Raw genomic sequence first — 25,608 nt, 5'->3', positions numbered from 1 at the left:
ACAGAGACAGATCAGACTTTACAAAGAACTAACATGAGCAGTCGTCGTAGTTCATGAGTGGTGGGTCTGAATTCTCTGCAGAATATCTGAAGTTCATCCCCAATCTTTTGTCCTCCTACTTCACGGAGCGCCGGCATATGCGTCATGCTGCTCCTGGTGTCCTCCAATGTCCAGGGTCGGTAAACTAACATACAACCTCCTTCTCCGGCCACTTCTAGCATTGGGACATTTACCACGGCGTGCATTGTCCCTTCTCTGTCTGATTTTGTTGGTCTGAAGCCCTCAGGCAGCAATGTTGTTGGTCCCGTCACTTGGGATCTCGTGTGTAATGCCACCGGTGAAGTTAGGACGGCTGGCGCATAGTTCGGTGGGGGTTGGTGGTTCAGTTCTGACAGGTTTGGATAGAGTGGCGTAGGCTGGGCCGCTTCATCATGAGGAGGTGCCTCTGAAACTGCAGGCTCCTTCCTCCTTACTGGCTGTGGGCGTCGCAGTGGTTCGGAGTCCAGGTCTGGAGTGGTCGGAGTCAGGTGTGCAATTTAGTACACTGAGAAACAGATGAGGGCCCTAATTCTAAATCATTGACTCCCTTCCATAGAGACAGCAATACACAATGACTTCATAAAATTCTAATTCTAATTTTTAATTCTTAATGATTCCTACCAGTCAGAGGTGAAGCTGCATCGGTCTTTCGCTCTGCATAACAAAGGGCAAACTGCTTGTATCAACACGGAATTCAGGGTGAAACTTTTCCATAAGCGTCCTCCGGTTTGCTTGTTGTCCAGAAAAGCTGAAAAGACTCGCGCAGCCCAGCCAGGAGACGCCAAATTGTCGTGGAAATTAGACAACACTCGCAGACTCATCCTCTGAAGGTAAAAAGGTTTATATTACAGAAAGATGGTTAATACAGGATAGAATAAAGCAGGATAGAATAATGAGAGCGCTCTGAAGCACTTGTGCTGAACCACTACTATATATATGAAACGCAGAGCATGACACACTTCTGTGTACCGATAAGAAGGCAGTTCGAACAGGCTTTGTTTTAGGGTCTTGGAAGATGTGCAGACGAACCTTGAACAGAAGAACATGTTTGTGTCTCTTTAAACAGATCAACATTCTGTACTGATCTCAGTGACATGGCATGGCCTTTTTAGGTGTTGTCCTCAAATGAACAGAAAAAGAACAAGAATAAAACTATTACAAAGTAAAAATGAATAATTTCCCTCACAACAGTAACTGGTCTCATAAACAGAAAACACATTACTCTAATTAACATTAACAAATGAACTAAATTCTTAAGATTAAATTAAGATTTCTTAACTTGATGAATGTTATTAATTCATATTAAAAAAAAAACCCCAACAACCTCCTGTTAGGCTTCACATTCACTCAACACAAACAAAAGCATTTCTACTTCTTCACTGAACATCAGTCTGGTAATATATAATATAAACAATTTTATATATTAACATTACCTGGATATGAATTACACTACTCTACAAATATATTTTTCTGTGCAATATATACTTTTTTGTCAACTATTCTTCATTTAAATCTTACAAAAGTGTATTGACGCTTTAATGCAGCTTGAGTAGCGTGGAAAAAAAAAAAAATTGACTCGACACCGAAACTCCCGCTTCACTGCTGCAGCCTCCGGTGTAAAATTTTAGCAGTGCAGAGATTACAAACTTCAGTTTTGTCGTCATTGTCACCCAATTCAAAGTAATTCCACACAAGCGACATTATGTTTGTCGTTTTCCAGCCCTCTTTTGATTGACAGGATATAATCGGCCCTGATCATCGGATGTTTTTAAGCTCTCGGCCGATAGCATCAAAAATTTCCTTTATCGGCCGATACCGATTATTGGCCGAAACATCGATGCATCTCTAGTATTTTACTGACTGAATTCAACTAGTTATTAAAGATTTAGCAAAAAAATTAGACTGTCCCACTTTCAGTGTAATAACGTCAAGACTCATCATGGTTACATCTCACTGCTTTAGAAGATAATTAAAGGTACACCACTTGCACCTTTCTAGGTAAAAGATGCATAGGTAAAACCCCAGCGACAAGGAAAATGATAGTTTGGCATCTTTATTTCTGAGTGTGTGTACGTGTGTATGTATGTATGTATGTACACTCACCAGCCATTTTAATATAAATACCTGTACACCTGCTCATTCATGCAGTTACCCAATCAGTCAATCATCTGGCAGCAGTGATTTTCTGATTGGATAACTGCATGAATGATCAAATGTACAGGTATTTATTTCTATTAAAGTAGCTGGTGATATACTTTAACATAAACACATTATATTTCATGGGGCACGGTGGCTTAGTGGTTAGCACACTTGCCTCGCCCCTTCGGGGAGTGGGGGTTTGAATCTCGCCTCCACCCTGTGTGCACAGAGCTTGCGTGTTCTCTCCGTGTCTCTGGGGTTTCCTCAAGGCACTCTGGTTTCCTTCCCCAGTCCTTGGCATTTCTGTAGCATGTGAGTGGGTGTGCATTTGTGCCCTGCAAAAGGTTGACACCCTGTCCAGAGTATCCCGCCTTGTGTCCCGAGTTTCCTGGGATAGGTTCCAGGCTCCCCTATGATCCTGTGTATGATAAGCTGGATGAAAGATGGATAGATGTTATATTTAACCTATGTGAGGAAAGGCTAATAAAAACATTGTGTCTCTAAGCAATCAAAAGTCTCTAGCTAAAATATATATTTTTCTTTAAATAATAACACCCTACTGGAAAAAAAAACCCCAATAGAAACCACAACAGAAATTCAAATGGTTTCTGTTACAAATACCAATACAAACCATCAGCTAAGCATTAAAACCCTTACCATTACCATTACTGGGCCTTAATGGTATCCACTAGACATAACATGCCACCAACAGAAATCAACAAATTACTAGTAGAGACCCACAGGGACCATTACAGTTTCCATTAAAACCAATACAATTCCCATTATAACCATTACAAATGGGGTTTCTGTTGTTGTTTTTTCTTCAACAGGGAAAGCAGTAACTTTATTTACAACCATTCAATTATTAAAGAGATAATGAACCATGAATAAACGTAGAAACATTCACTTTGGAAGAAAACCAGTTCAGGCAAGTGACGCTGTATAAACATAAAATGGTCTCCAGTCCAACTGGTGGCAGTAATGCACCATGACTCTGCTTAACAACCGTCGCTAAAAACAACAGAGAAAGAAGAGGGGGCCTGTTCAATTTTCACAGCTTGTTGTCCTGACACTAAATTACAGGTTAATCACTGAGAAGGAGGTCAGCTCGAATCGACTGTCAGAGCGGCTCGATGTCTAAAGACAGTCGGCATGATGGTCGTCGGCGCGGCGGCGCTCAGCACCGGGTCGGGCAGAGAGCGGCTCAGAGCGGGGACGCCAGAGAGAGATCCGGCAGTAACAGCTCTAGCTCGTCACACGGAGGAGGTAAAGGCAGGAGCATCTCCATCAACGCTGCCCTGAAGGTAACGCAAGCATCACTTTCCCTCTTAGCTAACTGCGAGGGTTTGGGTAAACAACAAGACATTTGGGCTTCGGTTAAACGTTACACTAGCTAGCTGTTGAGGTTAATGTTCAAAAAGCTTAGTTTGGCCAACACAGTGTGAGTGCCATTACTTAATTAACTTCAGCGTGAACTTGCCAGGTGTTTACCTTGTGTGTATACAGCTTTATCCTCTTCCCATTCAAGAGCTTTGTCATTGTATTGGGCTTGTATCAATGTGGTTAGTATCCATGCAGTAACAATGGAGTCAGGAGTACTGGAAAATCCACTTAGTCACTAGTTTATCAAGTACTCAGGCCTTGTAGTTTATATATATATATATATATATATATATATATATATATATATATATATATATATATATATATACTCCTGCCTTGTTGTTTATTATATATATATATATATATATATATATATATATATATATATATATATATATATATATATACTCCTGCCTTGTAGTTTATTATATATATACTCCTGCCTTGTAGTTTATTATATATATATATATATATATATATATATATATATATATATATATATATATATATATATATACTCCTGACTTGTAGTTTATTATACATGTATATATACTCCTGCCTTGTAGTTTATTATACACACATATATATATATATATATATATATATATATATATATATATATATATATATATATATATATATATATATATATATATATATATATATATATATATATATATATATATATATATAAATATATATATATATATATATATATATATATATATATAATAAACTACAAGGCAGGCGTATATATGTATATATGTATATGTAAGAAGGTGATTGAAATACATCAGTCTGGGAAGGGTTACAAAGCTATTTCAAAGGCTCTGGGACTCCAATGGCACTTTTCCACTGCACGGTATGACTTGGCGTGACTCTGCTCGCTTTTTGGGGGCTTTCCACTGTGGATAGTGCCTGGTACTTTTTTTTAGTACCACCTCGGTCAAGGTTCCAAGCGATACTAAATGTGAGCCACGCACTGAGGGAGTAAGGATTCTCCTTAACGAGTGGTTCTGTATTGTGCCTGAATAAATGTCATTTAATACATACTTAGCGTATGGTGATATTCTAATAATTGAAAATTATGTATCATTTATCTAATTACAGATAAAATTACAACAAAGGATTCTGTCTTAGATTTAAATCTCACTTGTTACCGATCTACAAACAGGCATTTATTGATGTCACGGCTGAATCTAACTTCGTTGTATTGAGCACTACGTAGGGTCGTGAACGCCGTTATTTTACATCTTTAATAAGGTCGATGTGCAGTGAACAGGAAAAGCATTTAGAATACGGCCTGACCGTGTATTTGTACAGGGCTTTGATAATACAACACTATTCCTGCGTGAAGGCGAGTGGAAGATGGCACCAACATTGAGGCGGCACTAAACTGCTGTGGAAAAGCAAACTCAAAAAAGTAAAGTGAGTAGAGTTGAGTCGAGCCGTACCATGCAGTGGAAAAGTGGCTCAAAGGACCACAATGAGAGCCATTATCTCCAAATCGAAAAACTCGGCACAGTAGTGAACTTTTCCCAGAAGTGGTTGACCTTCCAAAATTCCTCCAAGAGCACAGCAGCTACTCACCAAAGAAGTCACAAAAGAGTCAATGATGCCATCAAAGGATCTACAGGCCTCTCCTGCATCAATAAAGGTAACTGTTCATGACTCCACTATCATAAAGACACTGGGCAAAAATGGCATCCATGGAAGAACATTAAGGCTCGTCTGAATTTTGCCAAAACATACCTTAATGATCCTCAAACGTTTTTGGAGAATGTTCTGTGGATTGATGAGTACAAAGTGGAACTGTTTGGAAGACAGTGTTACCTCTGGCGTAATCCAAACACAGAATTCCACAAAAAGAATTTCATACCTACTGTCAAGCATGGTGGTGGAAGTGTGATGGTGTGGGGCTGCATTGCTGCTTCAGGGCCTGGGCAACGTGCAATAATTGAGGGAAACATGAAGTCTGCCTTCTACCAGAAAATCCAAAAGAATATTTGTGACTCTTTTGTGACTTCCTGGATGAGTTGTTGCTGTGCTCTCGGAGGAATTTTGGAAGGTCCACTCCTGGGAAGATTCATTATGTATGGCTGGGGTGATAAACAATTCTGATTTAATAAGTTTTGGCAACATTTTCAATAAATATAAGTATTTTGCTGTTTGTGATATTTAAAATATTACCCTTCAATATTCTGTATGTCTAGGAGAAATTCTTTTTACATTAGATCAGCTGACCAAACCTTAAGCGTAGCATCACTAAACACCAAACTTTTAAAAGTGCCGAATTGCTGTACTGCTCACGCTGCACGGGCTTTATCACTTCTGGTGTAGAAGATTGCACCTTTTTTTCCTTCCATGCCCACTCATCTATAGCCCTCCTCCCTCCAGTGGCGTCGCTGTGGTTCACCTTGTCAGCATGGCTTTGTTTACATGCCCCTGTCCAGCATGAGTCATGTGCTGCTAAGTCCTATTAGACGCAGAGTGCGCTTGCGTGTGTGTGCATGTGTGTTCCTGGCACATTGACACACACAGACCGAGCCCTCCAGCAGCAAGTGTGCCGATGTGTCATGTACACATGACTGCACGCAGAGAGATGAGAGAGCGAGTGAGAGAGAGAAAAAGAGCGAGCAAGCTTTCTGTTTTTCTGCTGTTTGAGCAGGGACTGTGCAGCAGAGAGCGAGAGAGAGAGACAGAGAGAAGGAGGTAATTTAAGAGAGCAGCAGATGACGGCAGAGAGGCTGTCTGCAGCAGTAGAGGCTGCAGTGTTGGTCTGGCAGGAACAGTGCGCGCTCAGCAGGACATACGTGCAGTATTTATAGACTCGGCTCTGATTATCAGAGGAGCATGCAGTACCCTCTACTATCCTGATTGGCGGAGGAGCTGACACAGCCGACCGAGCGGCTATTTTGGTCCTGCTGTCAAATGACGATGTCACCCTGCGCGTGCAGTGGCTACGATGCCAGCTAGGGGTGAGCGGGTCGCGTGAAGTTTGCGGCAAAAGTATGTCATTGCCAAATGAGGACAAAGAACCTGCTTACAGACTCTACTTCTACTCTGTATGTACCTTCAGATCCTGTTTCTCACTCTGCTTTTCTCTTTCTGTCCTGCTCTGCATGTCTCTGTGCTTGGACCTGTTTATAGACGTGAAACCTTATCCCTGCTGCCTCTGTGACCACTCGGTCCACTGCCTTTCTGTGTGCTGTGCGTGTGCATCGAGGCTCTTAACGAGAGGCACTCGCTTCCTCGTGGGTGTCACTTTTATTTTATAGTGGAGGACGTGAGCATATAAAAATGAGGAATCGAAAATTGCTGCATGAATAACATCACAATCTAGGCGCTTATTTATTTATTTTTTTGCTGTTATATGGCAGGTAATTGTTTTAGGCAGCTGCTCGAAACAATTAGATCAACACATTTTATTAGATGCATGTTTATGTAACGTTACTGGCAAAAGTCTAAGTAAGAAGAAAAGCTGCATGATGAATCATATTGTAATAGTAATAACTAGGCTTGTGCAATTTTGATTTTTACCTGCTTGCGATCTACAATTTTAAACCATCCAGAACGAGAGTCTAAAAAAAAAAACCATGAGAAAACAAGTACTTCTGCCATTTCAGGTTTAATGAGAGTAGGATGGAGTGTTATTACCTAGCTGGAGGATTTTTAGGTGATGTAGGTGCAGTAATGCGCAGTAAACAGTAGGAAAACCTATAACAGTACATTTCATTGAATCACTTTCTAATTATCATCACCATTCACATTTGCCAAGTGTTAGGTTTGAGAATCTAATCTTCATTCATTTATTAATTGTTGAATTCTCAAATGTAATTGGTCAGAAGGTGTTAATTAACGTTCTGTAACATCACGGCTCTGCCCACAACATACTGTAATTTGAATGATGTACGTTTATATATAAATAAATCCACTCATTCGAATACGTTATCGTTTCTGTAATAACGGCTCTTTCACAGGTTCTTGTATGATGGATGCTGCACAATATCATTATTGTCTCAAGCTAATAATAAATGTGTAAAACTTGTTGGTATTTAACGAACACAAGTCGAATTGTTGATATGGTTAAGCTTTCTTATAGGGAGATGTTTAACATTTATAAAAGTCTCAGCTGTGAATGAAAACGTGTAATCTTTGGCAGTTCATGGCGGAATTAGAAGAATGAAACCCTTTGTGGTGTGCTGTTGTAGATGACACTACCTGATTGTGGATTATTTTCCTATTATAGCATACCCCGTTATTTTTTATTCTTGACCAGATGGCACAGATTCGATACCCAGTATCCGTTGACTCGGATATCTGAGAAAACATATCTCCTGTATTGATCCTTTAATGTGATAATTATTGGAATTAGATTTGGGAAATCATTTATTTATTTATTATTAGATTTTTTCAAAATCAAAATGTTTACATATAAAGAGATTTGATTGTGTTTTCTTTGCTTAGGGTTAAATTATTTATGCTTTATCCTTTATTTACAGTGCAAGTGATTTTTTTTTTTTGCATCAAAGAGGTGAACTGTGAAGTGATGTACCTTATTTAAAAATTTTTATAATAAAGCTATTTGTAGTTTTTAAAGACCACAGTATCACATGGGTATTGGTACCTGCTGACACTCGAGGTTGCAGTATCAGAAAAGAAAGAGGTATTGCACTATCTCTATTCCTTACATAACCATCTGTGAAATTGCAGAAATAACAAAAGTGTCAGTGTGTGAGTTTGAAGCAGAACTGTTAATTGGACAGCTGTGAAGCCGAGGTGACATCAGGTTCAGCTGGAATTCAAACCGACACGCATTCTGTCAGTGTATTTTTAAATAGAATAAAATTGAATAGAAATGTTATGTAGGTTAATTATGTTATAATATACTAAGCTAACATTAATATATTTTACAAAACAATGAACATGTATGAAGATTGTGATTAAGTAGTTCATTAATATATTTATTGTAGTTCCTTGTTGTTTATAGTATGTTTTAAAAGTTCACTTAATGTGATTTAAGGAGCAGTTTTATTTTGCTTGAACGCTTTATCAGGTTAAAGACGTATAATTCAGCCTCCAATATAAAAGAAATGCATGTTTACTGATTATTTAAAATATTGTGCGATAAAACTTCCCAAACTGGCTAAAAAATGGTTACGAATCAATACTGAGCAAAATAATCTTGATAATTTCAGCCATTTTAGCCATTATCCTACAGTCCCAGCAGCTGCCCTGTGATGTCTGCCAAAGCCCAGGAAACCAGGACTAAATATTTACTGTTGACCAGCATCCTGGCAGGCAGCATGGCTGTACTTCCTTCTCCGCATAATATCGTTTCCTGCGCATTTCCAAATCATTGACACTGTTTGTTGTTCTGCTCTTAGAGGAGAGAAGGAGTGATCAGGGCTTGAAATGAAGATGATGCTTTGCTGCTCTAAAGTAGGTCAGTTGTGTGTATGAAAGCCCAGGGACATACAGATTATAGCAGGCCAGTGACCGTGGGCTCTTTCTGCGTGTGTGAAGCCTAATGAATCTATATGCAAATACACGTTTGGACTGGTTTTCATTGAAGAATTTCCTCTGAAGACGTCTTATTTAAATATATTACTAAGCAGAGTGGTTGTTTGCTGGATTGCTGGTTGCCAGCTGCTCTAAAGGGGACAATAAGAAATGAGCCTAGCATAATGGTGTGTCATGAAAAGCTTATGAGTGACAGAATCATTGTGATCCAGTCACGACATCAAGGATCATACGGTAGATGAGTCACTTTTCAGCCTGCATTATACTGTACGATATTATACCAAAGCAATGTTTAATCCTTAAATATGACTGGTAAAAACATAACAGCACACAGCTCTGACAGGAATTCTTTGCAGTAATGTATTATATTAATAATATAGTGATATATTAATGTGCTTGCTCTAATTCATTATTGCTTCTATAATAACAGCTCTTTCACAGGGATGTGTATGGTGGATGCTCCACATAATCTGATGATGATAAAACTAATAATAATAACATTATTATTATTATTATTATTATTATTGAGTGTTATTTAACAAAGAATGTATGGTTGTGGTGAAGTTTTCTGGAAGGGGTATTTGACATTTATGGGATGTTTATTGGTGTCAGTGACCTGTGATGGTCAGCAGGGGTGGGCGATATGACGTATGATTCTTGAAAACGTTTCTTTGCTACATAATGTATATCACAACATATAGTTTTGTTAAAAAAAACTGCTAGAAATACAGTTGCTGCATTTAAAAAAAAACAAACAAACAAAAACTTTTTATTATTAAAAACTGTTGTTTATTATTACTAAACAAATGTATTTGTTTTTATATATATTTGAACATTTATTTTTTTACTTTTTTTTAAACCATTTTTATTTTTAAAAAAAGACAAATATTCCACACGGAAACAGAAAACAAACAAATCATTACCATTTTTTTAACATCACATCTGCAGCTTATATATATATATATTTTATATATATATATATATATAAAAAAGCCACATTGAGCTTTATAAGTTTAGAGCCAATATTTAATGTCTACAAAAATGGAAACGGAAAAGGAGTTTAAATGAATCGTTTGGAAACAAACATGAATCAATTATTCAGCTAGTCATTACCACGTGTTGGAGAAAAGCAGTAACGTAAACCTTGAATGTATTGTATAATTCAAGTGAAATTATTGTGGTGCTTCAAAGTTTCTATATATCTGCATAAATATGACCAAAAACAACATCAGATTTTCACACGAGTCCTAAGAGTAGACAAAAAGAACCCAATTAAACAAATGAGAGAAAAATATTTTACTTGGTAATTTTATTTATTAATGAAAATGATCCATTATTACATATCTGTTAGTGACAAAAGTGTGTGAACCTCTAGGATTAGCAGTTAATTTGAAGGTGAAATTAGTCAGGTCATTTTAGTCAATGGGATGGCAATTAGGTGTGAGTGAGTGCTCTGTTTTATTTAAAGAACGGAGATCTATCAAAGTCTGATCTTCACAACACGTGTTTGTGGAAGTGTTTCATGGCATGAACAAAGGAGATTTTTGAGGACCTCAGAAAAAGAGTTGTTGATGCTCATCAGGCTTTAAAAGGTTACAAAATCGTCTCTAAAGAGTTTGGACTCCACAACTTCACAGTCAGACAGATTCTGTACAAATGGAGGAGATTCAAGACCATTGTTACTTTCCCTAGAAGTGGTCAAATAACAAAGATCACTCCAAGAGAAAGACATGTAATAGTCCACGAGGTCACAAAGGACCACAGGGTAACATCTAAGTAACTAAAGGTCTCTCTCACATTGGCTAATATTAATGTTGATGAGTCCACCATCAGGAGAACACTGAACATCAATGGTGTGCATGGCAGGGTTGCAAGGAGAAAGCTGCCGCTCTCCAAAAAGAACATTGCTGCCTGTCTGCAGTTTGGTAAAGATTTCATGGACAAGCCAGAAGGCTATTGGAAAATGTTTTGTGGATGGGTGAGACCAAAAAAAACCTCTCTGGTTTAAATGAGAATGGGGAAAGGAAAACACTGCATTCCAGCAGAACCTTATCTGTGAAACATGGTGGTGGTAGTGTCATGGTTTTGGCCTGTTTTGCTGCATCTGGGCCTGGATGGCTTGCCATCATTGAGGGAACAAAGAATTCTGAAATACACCAGCAAATTCAGGATATCTGTCCGTGAACTGAATCTCAAGAGAAAGTGGGTCATTCAGCAAGACAACGATCCTAAACACACAAGTCGTTCTACCAATAATGATTAAAGAAGAATAAAGTTAATGTTTTGTATTGGCCAAATTAAATTCCTGACCTTAATTCAATAGAAATGTTGTGGAAGAACCTGACGCAAGCAGTTCATGTGAGGAAACCCACCAACATCCCAGAGTTGAAGCTGTTTTGTACTGAGGAATGGGATAAAGTTCCTCCAAGCCGATGTGCAGGACTGCAACAGTTACCGGAAACGTTTAGTTGCAGTTGATGCTGCACAAGGGGGTCACATCAGATACTGAAATCAAAACTGAAAAATGTTCACATACATTTTCAACTCACAGATATATTCTATCGGATCATTATACTCAATATATAAATGACTAAATATAATATTTTTTGTCTCATTTCTTTAATTTGGTTCTCTTTATGTACCTTTAATACTTGTGTGAAAATCTGATGTTTTATGTCATATTTATGCAGAAATATAGAAAATTCTACTTTCATGCACCACTGTAATGTAATGTTTTAAATGACTGCTTTGCTTTGCCAGCATTGCAGTTAGTGGATTGAATTACTGATGCTGAATACTAAAAGAACCATTAACAAAACGACTGGCTTCTCAAAATGTCTCTTCATGCTTATGGAGTGCAAAACAGACTGGCTTTTGTCATGTGTTCATGGATTTCTGACCCATACTGAGAGATGATGTTAAAGAGAGAGGATATGAAGAGGAGAGTGACGGAGAGAGGAGTGTACGAATGGAACTGAAACCCTTGCATTGTCAGACAGAAAAGGTGTCAAGTAGATTGATTGTGTAATTTTAAAGCACACACTCTGCCTGTTATACAACCAGTGCTGAGAAGATTTCTCCCTAATTAAAGTGTTTGTAATGCATGAAACATGCAAAAATGTCCTCGTCCAAAGCGTGAGTGTGAGATGTTCCTGACAGACTCTGTTATGAGTGCTTTCTATTTGTAGGTGTTATTGTGAAACGGAAAACACTCTGGTATCTCCCATGCCCTGTGCAGAGCTCATAGAAAGCCACCCACCCACACACACATGCTAGCTGAAATGAAGTGTTCTGAGCTGAGCACTTCACTGGCATTCAGTGTTCACTGTTCTATTTAATTCAGTGATCATCAGCCGGACTGCATGTATTAAACACTACCTCATCTGAGTGTGTTAGTCACCTATTGAAGTGTGGTATAGTATACTTCACCAATGTTTACATCATTGAGATGGTTAGTACATTGTGATGCTTTGCATCTCTGAGCAGTGTTTCCAACAGGAAGCACTAGATGCGATGTAAGAATGGAGATTTTGCAGATCGGATTATACTTAGATGATTGAGGGTTAAGTAAGGGGTCACTCCATGAAAACTGCACCCATTCAAATGTGTATAGATCCATCCATCCATTTTCTGTACTGCCTATCCTGCACAGTATCACAGAGAGGATGGAGCCCAACTCTGGGAACTTGGGGGACACCCTGGACAGGGAGCCAACCCATCACAGCGCACAATCACTCACACACCCTTTCATGGAAACTACTACATTGACATTTTGGTAATGCCACGCAGGCTACAGTGCATGTCTTTGAACTGGGGGAGGAAACCAGAGTACCCAGAAACTCCTGAAGCACAGGGAGAACATGCAAACTCGAGGTGGGAATCGAGCCCCCAAGCTTGCATGTGCGAGGCAAACGTTCCAACCTCTAAGCCACCGTGTCCCTCTGTATATAAATCATTGGTAATAAAATTTTACACCAATTTAACATTGCAGTGAGTATTCTTAAATATGGTTAATGTAAGCTGTTACACCTTGAGATATACATAAGATAATTAAGATCATTTCAACGGCATCCCATTTCTAACTACTGTGTTTTAAAAAAAAAAAAAAGAAAGAAAAAGGGAAAAAAAGTCTTGCTAAATTCTCCACATTAATTAGTGTCAGAATTTGTGCCATTCCTTACCTTACCTAATAGTTATTTTTTGCTCTAATTCCTACCCTTTCTTGTAATAAGTGTTCCTATTTTAGTACAGAGTCTCTAGTTATCTGTAGAAATGGTTGTTCAGGGTCACGGCCTGTTTTAAGTGTGAGGTCTTTTCAAATCGTTGTGACTGTAACTGTCGGTGTCTGCAGGGGTTACGTTCAACTGTGTTAATTAAAACAAGGTTTCCATTAGTAACAATATTTCTCTGTCAGTCAGTCAAGCAAAATTTATGGTATTTAAAAAAAGACAACAAAATTACCAGAACTTAAGATTATAGATAAAATCAGTGTTTTACAGTTTAAAGTGTAGTTTTATCGTGTCCTGTTTTGGGTACGTTACACTCGAAACAGCTTTCCCACTGCCGCGTTCCCAATCTTTGAATTTCCCACTGAACCCCACATTCAGGCATGATGTGCATCACAGGGAGTACTTGCAGATCTCCTTCGATGATCATTTAACACGGCGGATCAAGAGTTTTGACAGTCTGTGATGTTTGTGTCCAGGTAAGTTACACCATGAGTTACACTCGTGACGTTTCATTCAGCGTCTAGTGAAGTCGCTCAATTAATATACATCGTCACTACATTATTCAGTCCTTCCAGGATGCTGCGATCGCAGAAATCAAGTCAAAAAAATTCAGCAATATTCTGAGGTGCTTGAAGTTTTTCAAAATTACTTCAGATTTTCTGCAGATTTAGGACCAGACACGTCATGTGACGTCATCACAACACTCATTCCGTCAAATCTCTCTCTGATTCACGTGCGTCCAACACGAGTAGAGCTAAAAGGTCTCATTTACCAACAAACATCACTGTGAAAGAGCGTGCAAAACAATTTTGTGCAACTGCAGTTTCACCAATTCATGTAGTTTTCGTCCAAAAGGAAAAAAAATCTCTGCAAATTGCATCACAAATTTTGAAAAAAGCTGCAGCAAAATCGAGCAATTTTGGCTGCAACAATCACACAAAAAAACTCCATGAAATCAGATACGGACTGTCTAAGTATTGTGCGAAGATATTTTTACAATTTAAAAAAAAAAAAAGTATATTTTCATTTTTATCCGAAATATTTTATTCCTGTTATACCACGGCAATTTGCCAACAAATCCTATTTTTTATTTGATTAAAGAATGAGGCAACATTTTATAATGGTATTTAATGTTGTGTAACATTGGCGAGACAAATTAGTTCTTTTTATCACTTGCATTATAACAGCTTGTCATGTTAAAAAGAAACCACAAAGCGCAAACTCCTCTGTCTTGAAGAATGCATTGTGGGGGGAAAACTTAATGACACTGGAGACTCTAAATGTTAAGGAAATCCTCTCCCTACAGAAATGTTCACCATATCAATGATTATAATTCTCTATTACATTACAGCACATTTGTTAAAAGCTGTTTATTAGCAGCGTTGCTTTATGTGGAGCGTCCACAAGTCCCTGTGAATGAGCTGTTGCTATAGAAACTATAACGTATTCGAACAAGTGCATTAGTATAATCCTCTGGTTTAACTTGTACCTCCGGGGTGGGGGTTTGAATCCCACCTCCGCCCTGTGTGCGCAGAGTTTGCATGTTCTCCCCGTGCTTCGGGGGTTTCCTCCCCAGTCCAAAAACATGCATAGTTAATGTCATTTTAACGTATCAAATTAACATATTTAATGTGCATATGTACAATAGTTTTGGACTGTTTGTAACTTGACATGCTTGTTACATTAAACATTTGGTTTGTATAGCCATAAAAGATGACCAATACTTAATTGTAGGAAATTCTTGTTTTTTTCCTTTAGGTATTAATAGGTCACAGGTGGCATGGTAGCTTAGTGGTTCACAGGTTTGTCTTGTACCTACGGGGTTGGGGGTTCGATTCCCACCTTCGCTCTGTGTCCATGGAGATTGCATGTTCTCCCTGTGCTCCAGGTATTCTGGTTTCCTCCCCAGTCCAATGACATGTGCATCAGCTGTAGGCTGACTGGCTTTTCCAAATTGGTGTTGTGTGTGAGATTGTGCCTTGCGATGTGTTGGCACCCCATCCAAAGTGTTCTCCGACTTGTGCCCCGAGTTCCCTGGGATAGGCTTCCCGTGACCCTGTGTAGGATAAGCAGTATGGAAAATGGATGGATTGATTAATAGCTCAGTGTTGTTTAAGGAGTTTAATTGGCTCACAAGCTTAAATAAAATCAAAAATACTGTTGAGTAAAAAGAACACACAGACACAAAAGCATTTTAATGGACATTTTGAAAAAGTCAGCAGTGCACCAGTTCATCATGAGTATATCACAACGGTGAAACCGTGCCTCCTTAGCTATCATATCACCGGCAGAAAACCGAGCAGAAATGGTTTTACATGACACAGACTTTTTAATTGTGCTACTAGCAGTACCTGTTTTCTAACTGTAGATAATGAGTACATGTAATGTTCTAGTAAAGGAAAAAATGGTTAGCATGCTGCAGGCTGGTCTGGGATAAGACCTCACTGTAACTTTTACGTTTCAGGATATGAGATTTGAACAGATCTCTGAATGTTATTGCTAACTCTTCGGTTTACATGTTGCTGCTTTGTAGGCCTCCTTCCAGCGCTCCAACAGCCATGACAAGGTGAGGAAGATCGTAGCAGAGGAGGGACGCGCTGCTCGCAACCTCATAGCCTGGAGTGTGCCTCTAGAGGACAAGGAAGAGGAGAGCAAATACACGCACACAAACGGTATATTCTCAAGCAAAACGCATGAAATACACATTCCCACTTTTACAGAATAACAACGCAGGTTACCCGCTCAGCTCGCGCTGCTATAGACTGCGTTTCAAAGCAAATATACTGTAAATTACAGAGAATATTACTACCATCAACACTGCCCCACACCATCGTGACTGTAATACGTAGCTGACAGGATGGTGAAATTCATCTTTTATGCTCATTGCTTTATTCTTCTTCCTTTGTCGTGTTAAATGGTTCATTTATGTCTTTAATCCCATTATTTAATTTATTTGTGTTTTATGTGTTTAAACTACTCTTTTTCTCACTGTTGCATTATTTCAGTCCATCCAGGATTTTGCAATTGCCGAAATTAACGCAAAAACAAGGGAACTGCGCAATATTCTGAGGTGCTTGAAATTTGGGCCGAGCCGCGTCATGAGACGTCATCAGAACGCGCATTCAGCCAAAGCCGTCATTGTGTCAAACATGAATACAGCTAACAATGTCTAATTTACCAACAAACATCACTGTTAAAGGCCGTGCAAAACAATTTTGTGCAGTTTCAGTTTTGCCAGTTCTAGTAGTTTTCTGCCAAAAAAATAATAATTTGCAATTTGCATCACAAAATTTAAAAACTGCAGTAGCAAAATCAGACAATCACAAATAAGCACCATGAAATCCTCTACAGACTGATTATATGCACTATTTTCTACTATACACTCACTGGCCCATTTTTTTCTTTACAGGAACACCTTTAAATTCATGTAGATATTCAATCAGCAAATCATGTGACAGCAGCACAATGCATAAAATCATGCAAATACTAGTCAAGGGCTTCAGTTAATGTTTACATCAGAAATCAAAATGGGGGGAAATGTAATCTCTGTGACATTGAAGTGATGGTTGAAGATGTGAATGGATGAACACTGTCGCCTGGTCTTTTTACAAGCTTCAGCTGTCTGTTATTGGAGATCATGTGCCCACTGTAGCCTCAGATTAATGTATTTGACTGACAGGAGTAGAACCTGATGTGGACTTCTGCTGTTGTAGCCTGTCTACCTCAAGGTTCGACGTTTTGTGCGTTCTGTGATGCTTCTCTGTTCACCATGGTTGAAAATATGTTACTGTAACCTTCCTTTCCGCTGCTCACCGGATGTTATTTGTTTCTCGTAAGAATATATACTGTTGTTCAGGTATACTTAAACCAACCCGTCTGTTGCTATGGTCAAACTCACTTAGACCACGTTTTTTTTTCTTCCCCATTCTGCTGTGTGATGTGAGCATTACCTGAAGCTCTTGACCTGTATCTGCACAAGTATACAGTGCTCTGATGCCACATGATTGGCTGATTTGAATACTTGCAGAAATATACAGACATTCGTAATAAAGTGGTCAGTGATGGTGTATAGTGTATTCTGAGATTATCTTCAAGTTTTATGTAATATTATTACTGAATGTTAACTTACCTGGTGCTATAGATGGTCATTGTTTGCATGTCTCTACTCCCTCACGCCCCCCACCAGATAGTGTGTGTGTGTGTGTGTGTGTGTGTGTGTGTGTGTGTGTGTGTGCAGCCTCCCCCAGATTCACTCTGTCTTTTCTGAATTGTCTTCATAGGGAGCTTTTATCACTTAATTCAGTGTGCAACGGCCTTTTAAAATTTTTTTATGTTTTTTATATGTATTCTGACGAACATCAGTGCATGAACTGAGAGCAGTGATGACGCTCGTGTGTTAGAAGCTCCTACTAGATCAGAGAATGTTTTGAAGTCATCCTCTTGAGATCCAGATTACTTCCTTGTCACATTGATGCACTCCTGATGTACATCCTTGATCTCTGCATTATTAGTCATTTTCACTCTTGACAGCCCAGTGGATTGTGGTTCTGATGTTCTTATCTTGCTCATTAAAAATAGTTGGATATGTTTAGATATGGCTAATCATTCCCACTGACTGTGTAACTACTGCATATGGTAAATTATATTCCATAATGATCCTTCACTCTTTTAATGCCTGCAAACATTCTCAAGCTCTCTCCGTGCTGTGTACTCCTTCATCCTTTTCATATGGACCTCCTACTCAAGTTTCCAGTGAAGATTAAATGCTGGTTAGGTTCAGGTTATGTGCATATTTATTCATTTGTGGACACTTTCATGCAAAGTGCCTCTGAATTGGAGCTGACAGTGATATGCCCTCCCTGAAAATGGGGTGGCACCCTGTCTTGGGTGTGCCCCAAGTCCCCTGGGATATGCTTCAGGCTCCTCATGACCCTGTGTAGGATAAGCAGTACAGAACATGGATGGATAGATTTGCTTTAGATTAATAAACATACACACAGTTAGTTCTATTAAATCTATAATATTGACCATACAGTTTGCTGTAGAAGGTAAATGCATAATGAACAATAAAGTTATCAATCACGTCACCAACATCAGTTAGTTAACTTGCTGCTGGATCACGAGCAACAAAGGTCAACAAAATACGTAATTCCGTGTTAAAGAGGGTCTGGATGAAGAAGTCTTTCATTGCAGTCAGTATTTTCATTGCAGTTTGCCCCACGGTCAAAAATCCCAGTGGTCTATTTTCACAGTTTAGGTTATGAATGTCCTCTTGAAGCATTTGCTTTGGTAAACACCAGAATTTTATGCAAATATAGACACGCTTTTCGCCCTGTGCAGTTCCCTAAAGCAAAAATTTGAGTCATGACCAAAAAAAAAAGCTGATTTTTATGCTTAACTCATGCAATTTTCTTAATATTTACAGGAAAGTCTAAGGCTCACAATAGCAGCAATGCCCGAGCTCAGCGAATCAACTCTGGACCACATAGGAACAAAAAACAGGTAGGATTACTTGTACATAGGCTTCATGTGTAATGTATGCCTGTTCACCACTAGAGGGAAGCAAAGACCAGCTTTGCTTTCAAATGAGGCTAGCCTTTTTTACAATTTATAAGGTTTTTTTCTGTGGTTAGTCTTGGTAAAGTAATAGTAAAAGTTGCTGTGTGTGTGTGTGTGTGTGTGTGTGTGTGTTGGTTTAGCCCGTGGGTCTGGACTGCAAAGCTGCAGCAGGACCCATGCTGGAGAAAGGAGCCGATAAGAGCCCCACTAAAGCCAGGCAGCCACGTAAAGTAGATCTGAGGGCCCGTTACTGGGCCTTCCTCTTCGATAACTTGCGCCGGGCTGTCGATGAGATCTACGTCACGTGTGAATCGGACCAGAGCGTTGTGGAGTGTAAGGTAGGAGCCTTATGACCTTTTTGCCACAAACGTTTCATATGGTAACCTTTCAGTGAGTGGTGAATTGTCAAATCCAGGCACACCGGCTAGAATAGACATTGAGTGAGGTATCTGACTGAAAAATCTTTACAGACACATTTCAATAAGCAATTCAATTCAGTTTTATTTGTGTAGCACTTTTAACAATGGACATTGTCTCAAAGCAGCTTTACAGAAACATATAAAACACAGGATACAGATTTTAAGTGTGTGAATTTATCCCTAATGAGCAAGCCGATGGTGACGGTGGCAAGGAAAAACTCCCTAAGATGATATGAAGAAGAAACCTTGAGAGGAACCAGACTCAGAAGGGAACCCGTCCTCATCTGGGTAATAATGGATAGTGTGAAAGTAAAGGAAAGTTCATTATAGTTTTCATATGAAGTCTGTTTTGTTGAACTAGTCCACTGGTTCTCTAAAGGAGACTTGAATGCAAAACTGTATGTGGTAATATTGCAGTCCTAATGCCATAGCAGCAACCGTAGTTCCTGCAACCACAGCTAGAATGTCCATGTGAAATTGAGGTCCAAACCCATTTTCATGGTACTTCAAGCGGTACCATTCTCAGCAATCTCCAGGCTGCACTGCTTGGTGTCATCCTCAGTGGCAGAATGTAGCCTCCATTTGATGAGCTCCAACCAGATTATGATTATAGATCACTTTCTTATCTATTCATCCGTTCGCTGCTTTGGATCAGAGGGAAATTTGTACTTTTGCCTAGTTTTCTATTTGGTCTAGAAAAACAAGGGACGTTTGGTGTGAGTCATTTGAGAAGAAGCAGGACTGGAAATGTGCTCGCAAAAATTGTTCAATCATTGGTCAGAAACGATGCCAGCAGAAAAGGTAAACAACACGCGTTTACACACTGTGCGATGAGATGGAGGCGATGATAAGGAAACGAGTAAATGTTTATTTGTGTTATTATTTCAGTAATATTTTTGTGAAGGGTATCCAGCATTTATCTGATCATGTTCTTAAGCCTACACATCCAGAATGTTTCTGCAGTACTCCAGCTTGTACTCAAGCAGCCCACAAAAACAAAACCAAAAAACCAACAAGAAAACGCCTCAGGTTTGATTTACTTCCTGTATTTGCGTCAAGTTGAATGATGTTTGTGCTGCAGTCAAACTGTGCTGTTTCACTTGGAAGTGGACCGTGAGTGTTTCCTGCAAGCAGCCCCAGACCAGTAGTTTTGGTCACACTCTCACAAACAAACACCAAAACCAAGATGGTAAACTCACCAGGGTTTGATTCACATGTGCTTAAATACCACATATCAGAAAATACCTATTTCATTATAATTCAGTCATATTTGAAAAAAAAAAATTCCTTAAAACTTGACCAGCCAAAAACTTGTCACTGACCCGAAGATAACCCAGGGCTGTAAGAAATATTCCTTGAGAAAGTTTTGCACGGCCCTGCCAAAGCTAATCCGCCAAGAAGGGAGTGCTGCCTAATTTCTTTGGCATTTTCATGTTTTTTTTCTGCCCAGTGTTGGGTCACGGAGAGGAAAGTCTGGCTGACCTCTCAATAAAGATTCCTGATAACCCTGTCTCTACTCTTCAGGAATGTGGATTGGGCTTTGGCAGTCAACAGTCAATCAGATTTACTACTTCCCCATGGTCACGGAGGAAATGATGTCAGATACTGGAATGGCTCTGAGAGTAAATGTCTTGATGGGAATAACCCTTTTCAGACCCAGTAGGACTTGGCTATGAAATCCAAGAGCAAGTATGGCACAGCAGTTGTTTCACTCTGTGACCAGTAGAGGGAAATGAAGGGCTGAGCCAGCTGGAGTTTTGTCGAGATTCCCTCCTCCTTTCAACATTCCTTTTGTTTTCTGGTTTGTGTCAGAGAGGGCTTTGAAGGTGCGCTGGTGAGAGAATTATCACTGGCTGCTCTCTAGGGCCTTCCTGGAGGGAGTGCAGATTGATGACGGTGTGTAAACAAAGTTCCCCCTACTCCTCCCCCATTTCTGTGTGTTTGTGTGTGTGTGTGTGTGTGTGTGTGTAGAGAGAGCAAGCCCAGAGCCTCGGAGTGAGGGGTCTATCAGATGACGTCTGATAACACTGTTTTAAACAGAACAGGGAGCCCTTGCGTTGTTCTTACTTTGGCCTTACAGAAGTAGGGGCAAAAGTGGGAACATGTACTGCTGTTACCTAAGCTAACACACACCAGTCAGCCACACAAACATTCCTACAGTGCTTTGGTTGTCTCGCCAGGCCCATGTTACCCTGCGGCAGCTGCACATTGAGCCAGCTAATATAGTGCGGTGTGTACTGGCATGGCCATGCCTCCACACAGCATGCCATGTGTTTACTCTGGCTGGTACACAGTGCTGTAGTGCATGATTAGTGTTCCTGCTGCCTATTCCTCTGTGCTCCGAGTTCTAGATTGGCGTATAATCTCGAATCATGGTGAGTATGGTTCAGATGAGGACTGGTGGTGAGTGTTGACCCCTTGTGGGCTGCTCATTAACATTAGCTCTGTGTCTGTCGTCCACACAGAACTTTCCCGGGTGCACCCGCTCTACTGTTCACACTCCTCAGTGTGTACTGTGAGTCTAGTAAATGCAGAATAAGGACCGAGCAGGCTTACAGAGGTCCTTTCGCCTCTGCACTTGCATGTATACTACGTATAAACACAGATTTCATATTCCTGTTGGACGTTGACTTCAGTACAGCTGCAGCACAGTAACTCGAATGTCAACCTCTCGATGAGTGAATTGTCTAGCCAGTGGTAAGATGGACTGTGTGCAGGTTTGCAGTTCCTGGTTGGGTAATATAGTGAAGTTTAGGGATGTAACTCAATACATATACATTATTCAGAATGAACAGATGATGTGTCCTGAACAGATACAATTAAGAGGTGCACTGCTTTTGTTAGAAAGGTTTACAGGGCATCTAGTTGTGTCTAGTCGTGCACTTTGGGACTAGACTCAAGTCTCCATTGTGGGATGCATTTATAGGATCATTGGTAACTGCAGTGCTTGAAACTATACTGCTAATTTGTTTACATTTTGAGAAATGCACTATGGCCAAAAGTATGTGGACACCTGACCATCATAGCCCTGTGTGTTTTGTTTGGGCATGAGTATGGATTCCACATGGATTCCCCCCACACACACACACACACTCGGCTCTGTGCAGGCCATTTGAGGTTCACACCAGCCTTGGCAAACTATCGTTTAGTTCCAGTGATGGGGAAATCTTGCTACTAGAAAACTGGAAACATGCTCCTTCACCACCAAAAGTTCCTTTTGTGTGATTTTTGGTACATACTCAAAACTTCTGCCAACAAGAATGAATGATATTGGGATTAAGTACTGTTATTACTGGCTAGCAGTACTGTTTGTTACTGATGCCACACATATAGACAAACTTCAATAAAAGCTTACCATTTGCTTACTTTCTTGCTATTTGTGGAAATGTTCTATTTAGGCTACTTTATAACACTTTATAAGCCTCGTGGAATGCACAACACCTCTCACCTTGAGGCGGATAGGCTACAACAGCAGCAGACCATATCGGGTTTCAGTCCTGTCTGTCAAGAACATGAATGTGAGCCAACAGTTGTGTGTTGAGAGATGATTTTCTGCTTACCGTGATTGTACTGTGGATACTTGAGTTACTGTAGCAATCCTGGATGTTTTTTGTTTTTCACAACATTCCGCATAATCCCAGGAAATCCAAAAAAATATATAAAAATAGCCTGTCTGGCCCCAACCACCATGCCTTAGCCATAGTCTTGGAGATTACATTCCCCCCCTCATTCTTATGTTTGATGTGAGCACTAACTGAGGCTCCTGACCTGCATCTGTGTGAATTTTCTTATTATTTAAAAAAAAAAAAAAAAAAAGCATTCACTGCTGCATTATGATTGGCTGATTGGATAATTGCATGAATGAACAGGTGTATAGGTGCTCCTTTTAAAGAGGCCAGTGAGTGTATATTGATGTACGATTGTTACTGATGATATACAACCTACCCCAGTCTGTTTATATGCAGTATTGTGTTATCACCTCATGATATTTTTATCCCCCTGATGTCCCAGTCCTCTATTTTAAAGCAGTGCTAGTACAGTTAGTTAATCCTCCTGGCTCTCCAGTGAGTTTCAGTAGACATTGTTGATGCAGCAGAGGGCATTGAGCCAGTGCTGTATTCTTTTGCTCTTTTACTGGCTTGATTGCTCCAGCAAGATGATTTATCCTCTTATTCTAATAACGCCCACATCTTTAACCTGCAGCCCCACACCTAATTACTTCTTATCAGGCCTTCTTCAATCCCAAGCCCTGATTTATACCACCACTGCCTATGACCTGGCTCCTTTGTGTGTGTGTGTGTGTGTGTGTGTGTGTGTGTGTGTGTGTGTGAGAGGGAGGGAGGGAGAAAGAGGGCATTCACGACTATGCGTATTGTATATAAGAAGATTCTGTAATGTAATAAATCTTCAGTTTCTACAGTATAGTCCTGTGTTCAAACCACTGATATTTTAAATATGTTTACATTTTGTACTATAGCTGGCTGGAAATTGTGGGAAAATATTTAGTTTTGTGAATTGTACTCTATCATACAACTTTAGTATATAACTAAAGTAATGCTGCTATTTACAATTTCAATATTGTTAATTGTATAAGGCACTGAAAAAGCACTGAAACAGCACAGTACCGTTTTTAAATCCTTATTTATTTATTTATTTATTTATTTTCTCCACCACTAGATGGTGGGAATTATGCTTTTGCTTTGAGATTCTACTTAGTGTGATATCTTAAGAACAAGTGGTTGAATGTTTAAAGGATTTGTATGGAATTATCCTTGTAACCAGGAGATGAAGTGATTTAGATTTTGAAGTTGATCTAACCAGGGTCAAGGTCACAGCAAGGTCAGATGTCTGAAATAGTTACAGTTGGTGCCAGCCAAGGCATCTCTTTCGACACCATTGTTGTCGAGTTCTACTTGTTCAGTGTTACATTATTCATTCACTTGGATCCGAGAGTCAAGGGCTTATCTCGGGAATGCTGTACGCGAGGTGGGAATACACCCTGGATGGGATGCCAGTCCATTGCAGGGCACCGTGCACACACATTCACATGCTCATCCATACCGACGGGCAATTTAGAGTAGTTAATCCACCTACTAGCATGTTTTCAGGAGGAAACTAGAGAACCTTGAGGAAATCCACATGGTCAAGGTAAGAACCTGGAACCGTGAAGCAGCAGTGATGTCCACTGCACCACCAAAGTATTTTTATCAGTCCGTACAGGATTTCGTGGAGTTGTTCTGTGATTGTTGTCACCAAAAATGCTTGTTTTTTTTTTTGTTTTTTTTTTCCCCTCTTCAAAAATTTGTGGTACAACTTGCTGAGTTTTATTTTTTTTATTTTTGTGGAAAACTATTTTCAGCACCTTCAGGCAAAGCCCTCTTTGTTTCACGCGCATCGTACACGTGTACTGCTAAAAAGGTCTCATTTACCAACAAATATTACTGTGAAAGACAAAATAATTTCATGCAACTGCAATTTTGCCAATTTTCACCATCTCTGCAAATTGCATCGCAAATTTTGAAAAAAAAAGCCACAGCAAATCAGGCATTTTTGCCTGCAACAATCTAAAAAAAAAAACAACAACTGCGAAATCCTGTACGGACAGTTTGAATACAAAAAAGTTTAAACCAGGGGTAAGGCTATAGGAAACTTGGCAGGAGACCTCTTAGCCTGTTCAGCTGTGTGGAGGTTCGACAACTGATTTGTAACAGGATTATCTTAAAAATGTGAGTGTGTCTGGGGTGGTGGTGTTGGGGTTTAAAAAAAAAAAAAAAAAAAAATTATTTATTATTAAACTGAATCACCTAAAATATACTATCAACATACCAACCATTTCAGTAGGTGGTTCAAGCAGCTGTGGTTATGATGTCCATTTGCATTAGTCCAATGAAGCCTTTTGAAGCTTAGCTTGTCAAAGTCATCATTCCCTGTAAGCATGAGCACTGCTACCCTGTGTGCCAACCCTGACTTCTGCAGCACACATCTTTCACTGTCCTCGGTCCTCTATTAACCAAATGTGCCATGGAGCTTTCCTCTGAATTACTCCTCCCTCCAGCCCACCCATCAATCTCTCACATGTCTGTTTCATAGCATCTCTGTCCTCCTTCTGCCTGCCAGTTCTTCTCATGTATTCACTGGTGATTCTGGACATTTGACCTGCACTGCATCTGTGTTCACACTTCTAGTCTGACTCTCAGCTGGGGATTAGAGTTAATCTTAGTTTTGGATTAAGAATCCTTTTTTCAGGATGGTCTGTGTTTGGCAGTTGTGTTTACGGCACTAGGCTAGTCCTGAAAGTCTGTAAAAGTTAGCTAGTT

At 39.5% G+C, this 25,608-nt stretch overlaps 1 protein-coding gene across 5 annotated transcripts in view; it reads left to right on the top strand.

Annotated features, from left to right (window-relative positions):
• The first annotated feature begins 3,185 nt into the window (after window positions 1-3,185).
• The window catches only part of scaper (S-phase cyclin A-associated protein in the ER), a 93,282-nt gene continuing 70,859 nt past the window's right edge, over window positions 3,186-25,608 (top strand). For 2 of the 5 annotated variants that reach the window (XM_053685479.1, XM_047159776.2), the window contains exons 1-4: window positions 3,186-3,482; window positions 15,847-15,985; window positions 18,739-18,815; window positions 19,013-19,210. In XM_053685479.1, the coding sequence (XP_053541454.1) occupies window positions 3,312-3,482; window positions 15,847-15,985; window positions 18,739-18,815; window positions 19,013-19,210 (585 nt within the window). In that variant the 5' untranslated portion in view covers window positions 3,186-3,311. Of the gene's footprint in view, window positions 3,483-6,229; window positions 6,627-15,846; window positions 15,986-18,738; window positions 18,816-19,012; window positions 19,211-25,608 lie in introns of all 5 variants that reach the window. The other 3 variants (XM_047159778.2, XM_047159777.2, XM_053685480.1) reach the window with 2 other exon arrangements.

The sequence above is a fragment of the Ictalurus punctatus genome, chromosome 14, assembly GCF_001660625.3.
Source record: "Ictalurus punctatus breed USDA103 chromosome 14, Coco_2.0, whole genome shotgun sequence".
Lineage (NCBI taxonomy): Eukaryota > Metazoa > Chordata > Actinopteri > Siluriformes > Ictaluridae > Ictalurus > Ictalurus punctatus.
Note: the sequence above shows the minus strand (reverse complement) of the source record. Positions and strands in the feature narration are given on the sequence as shown.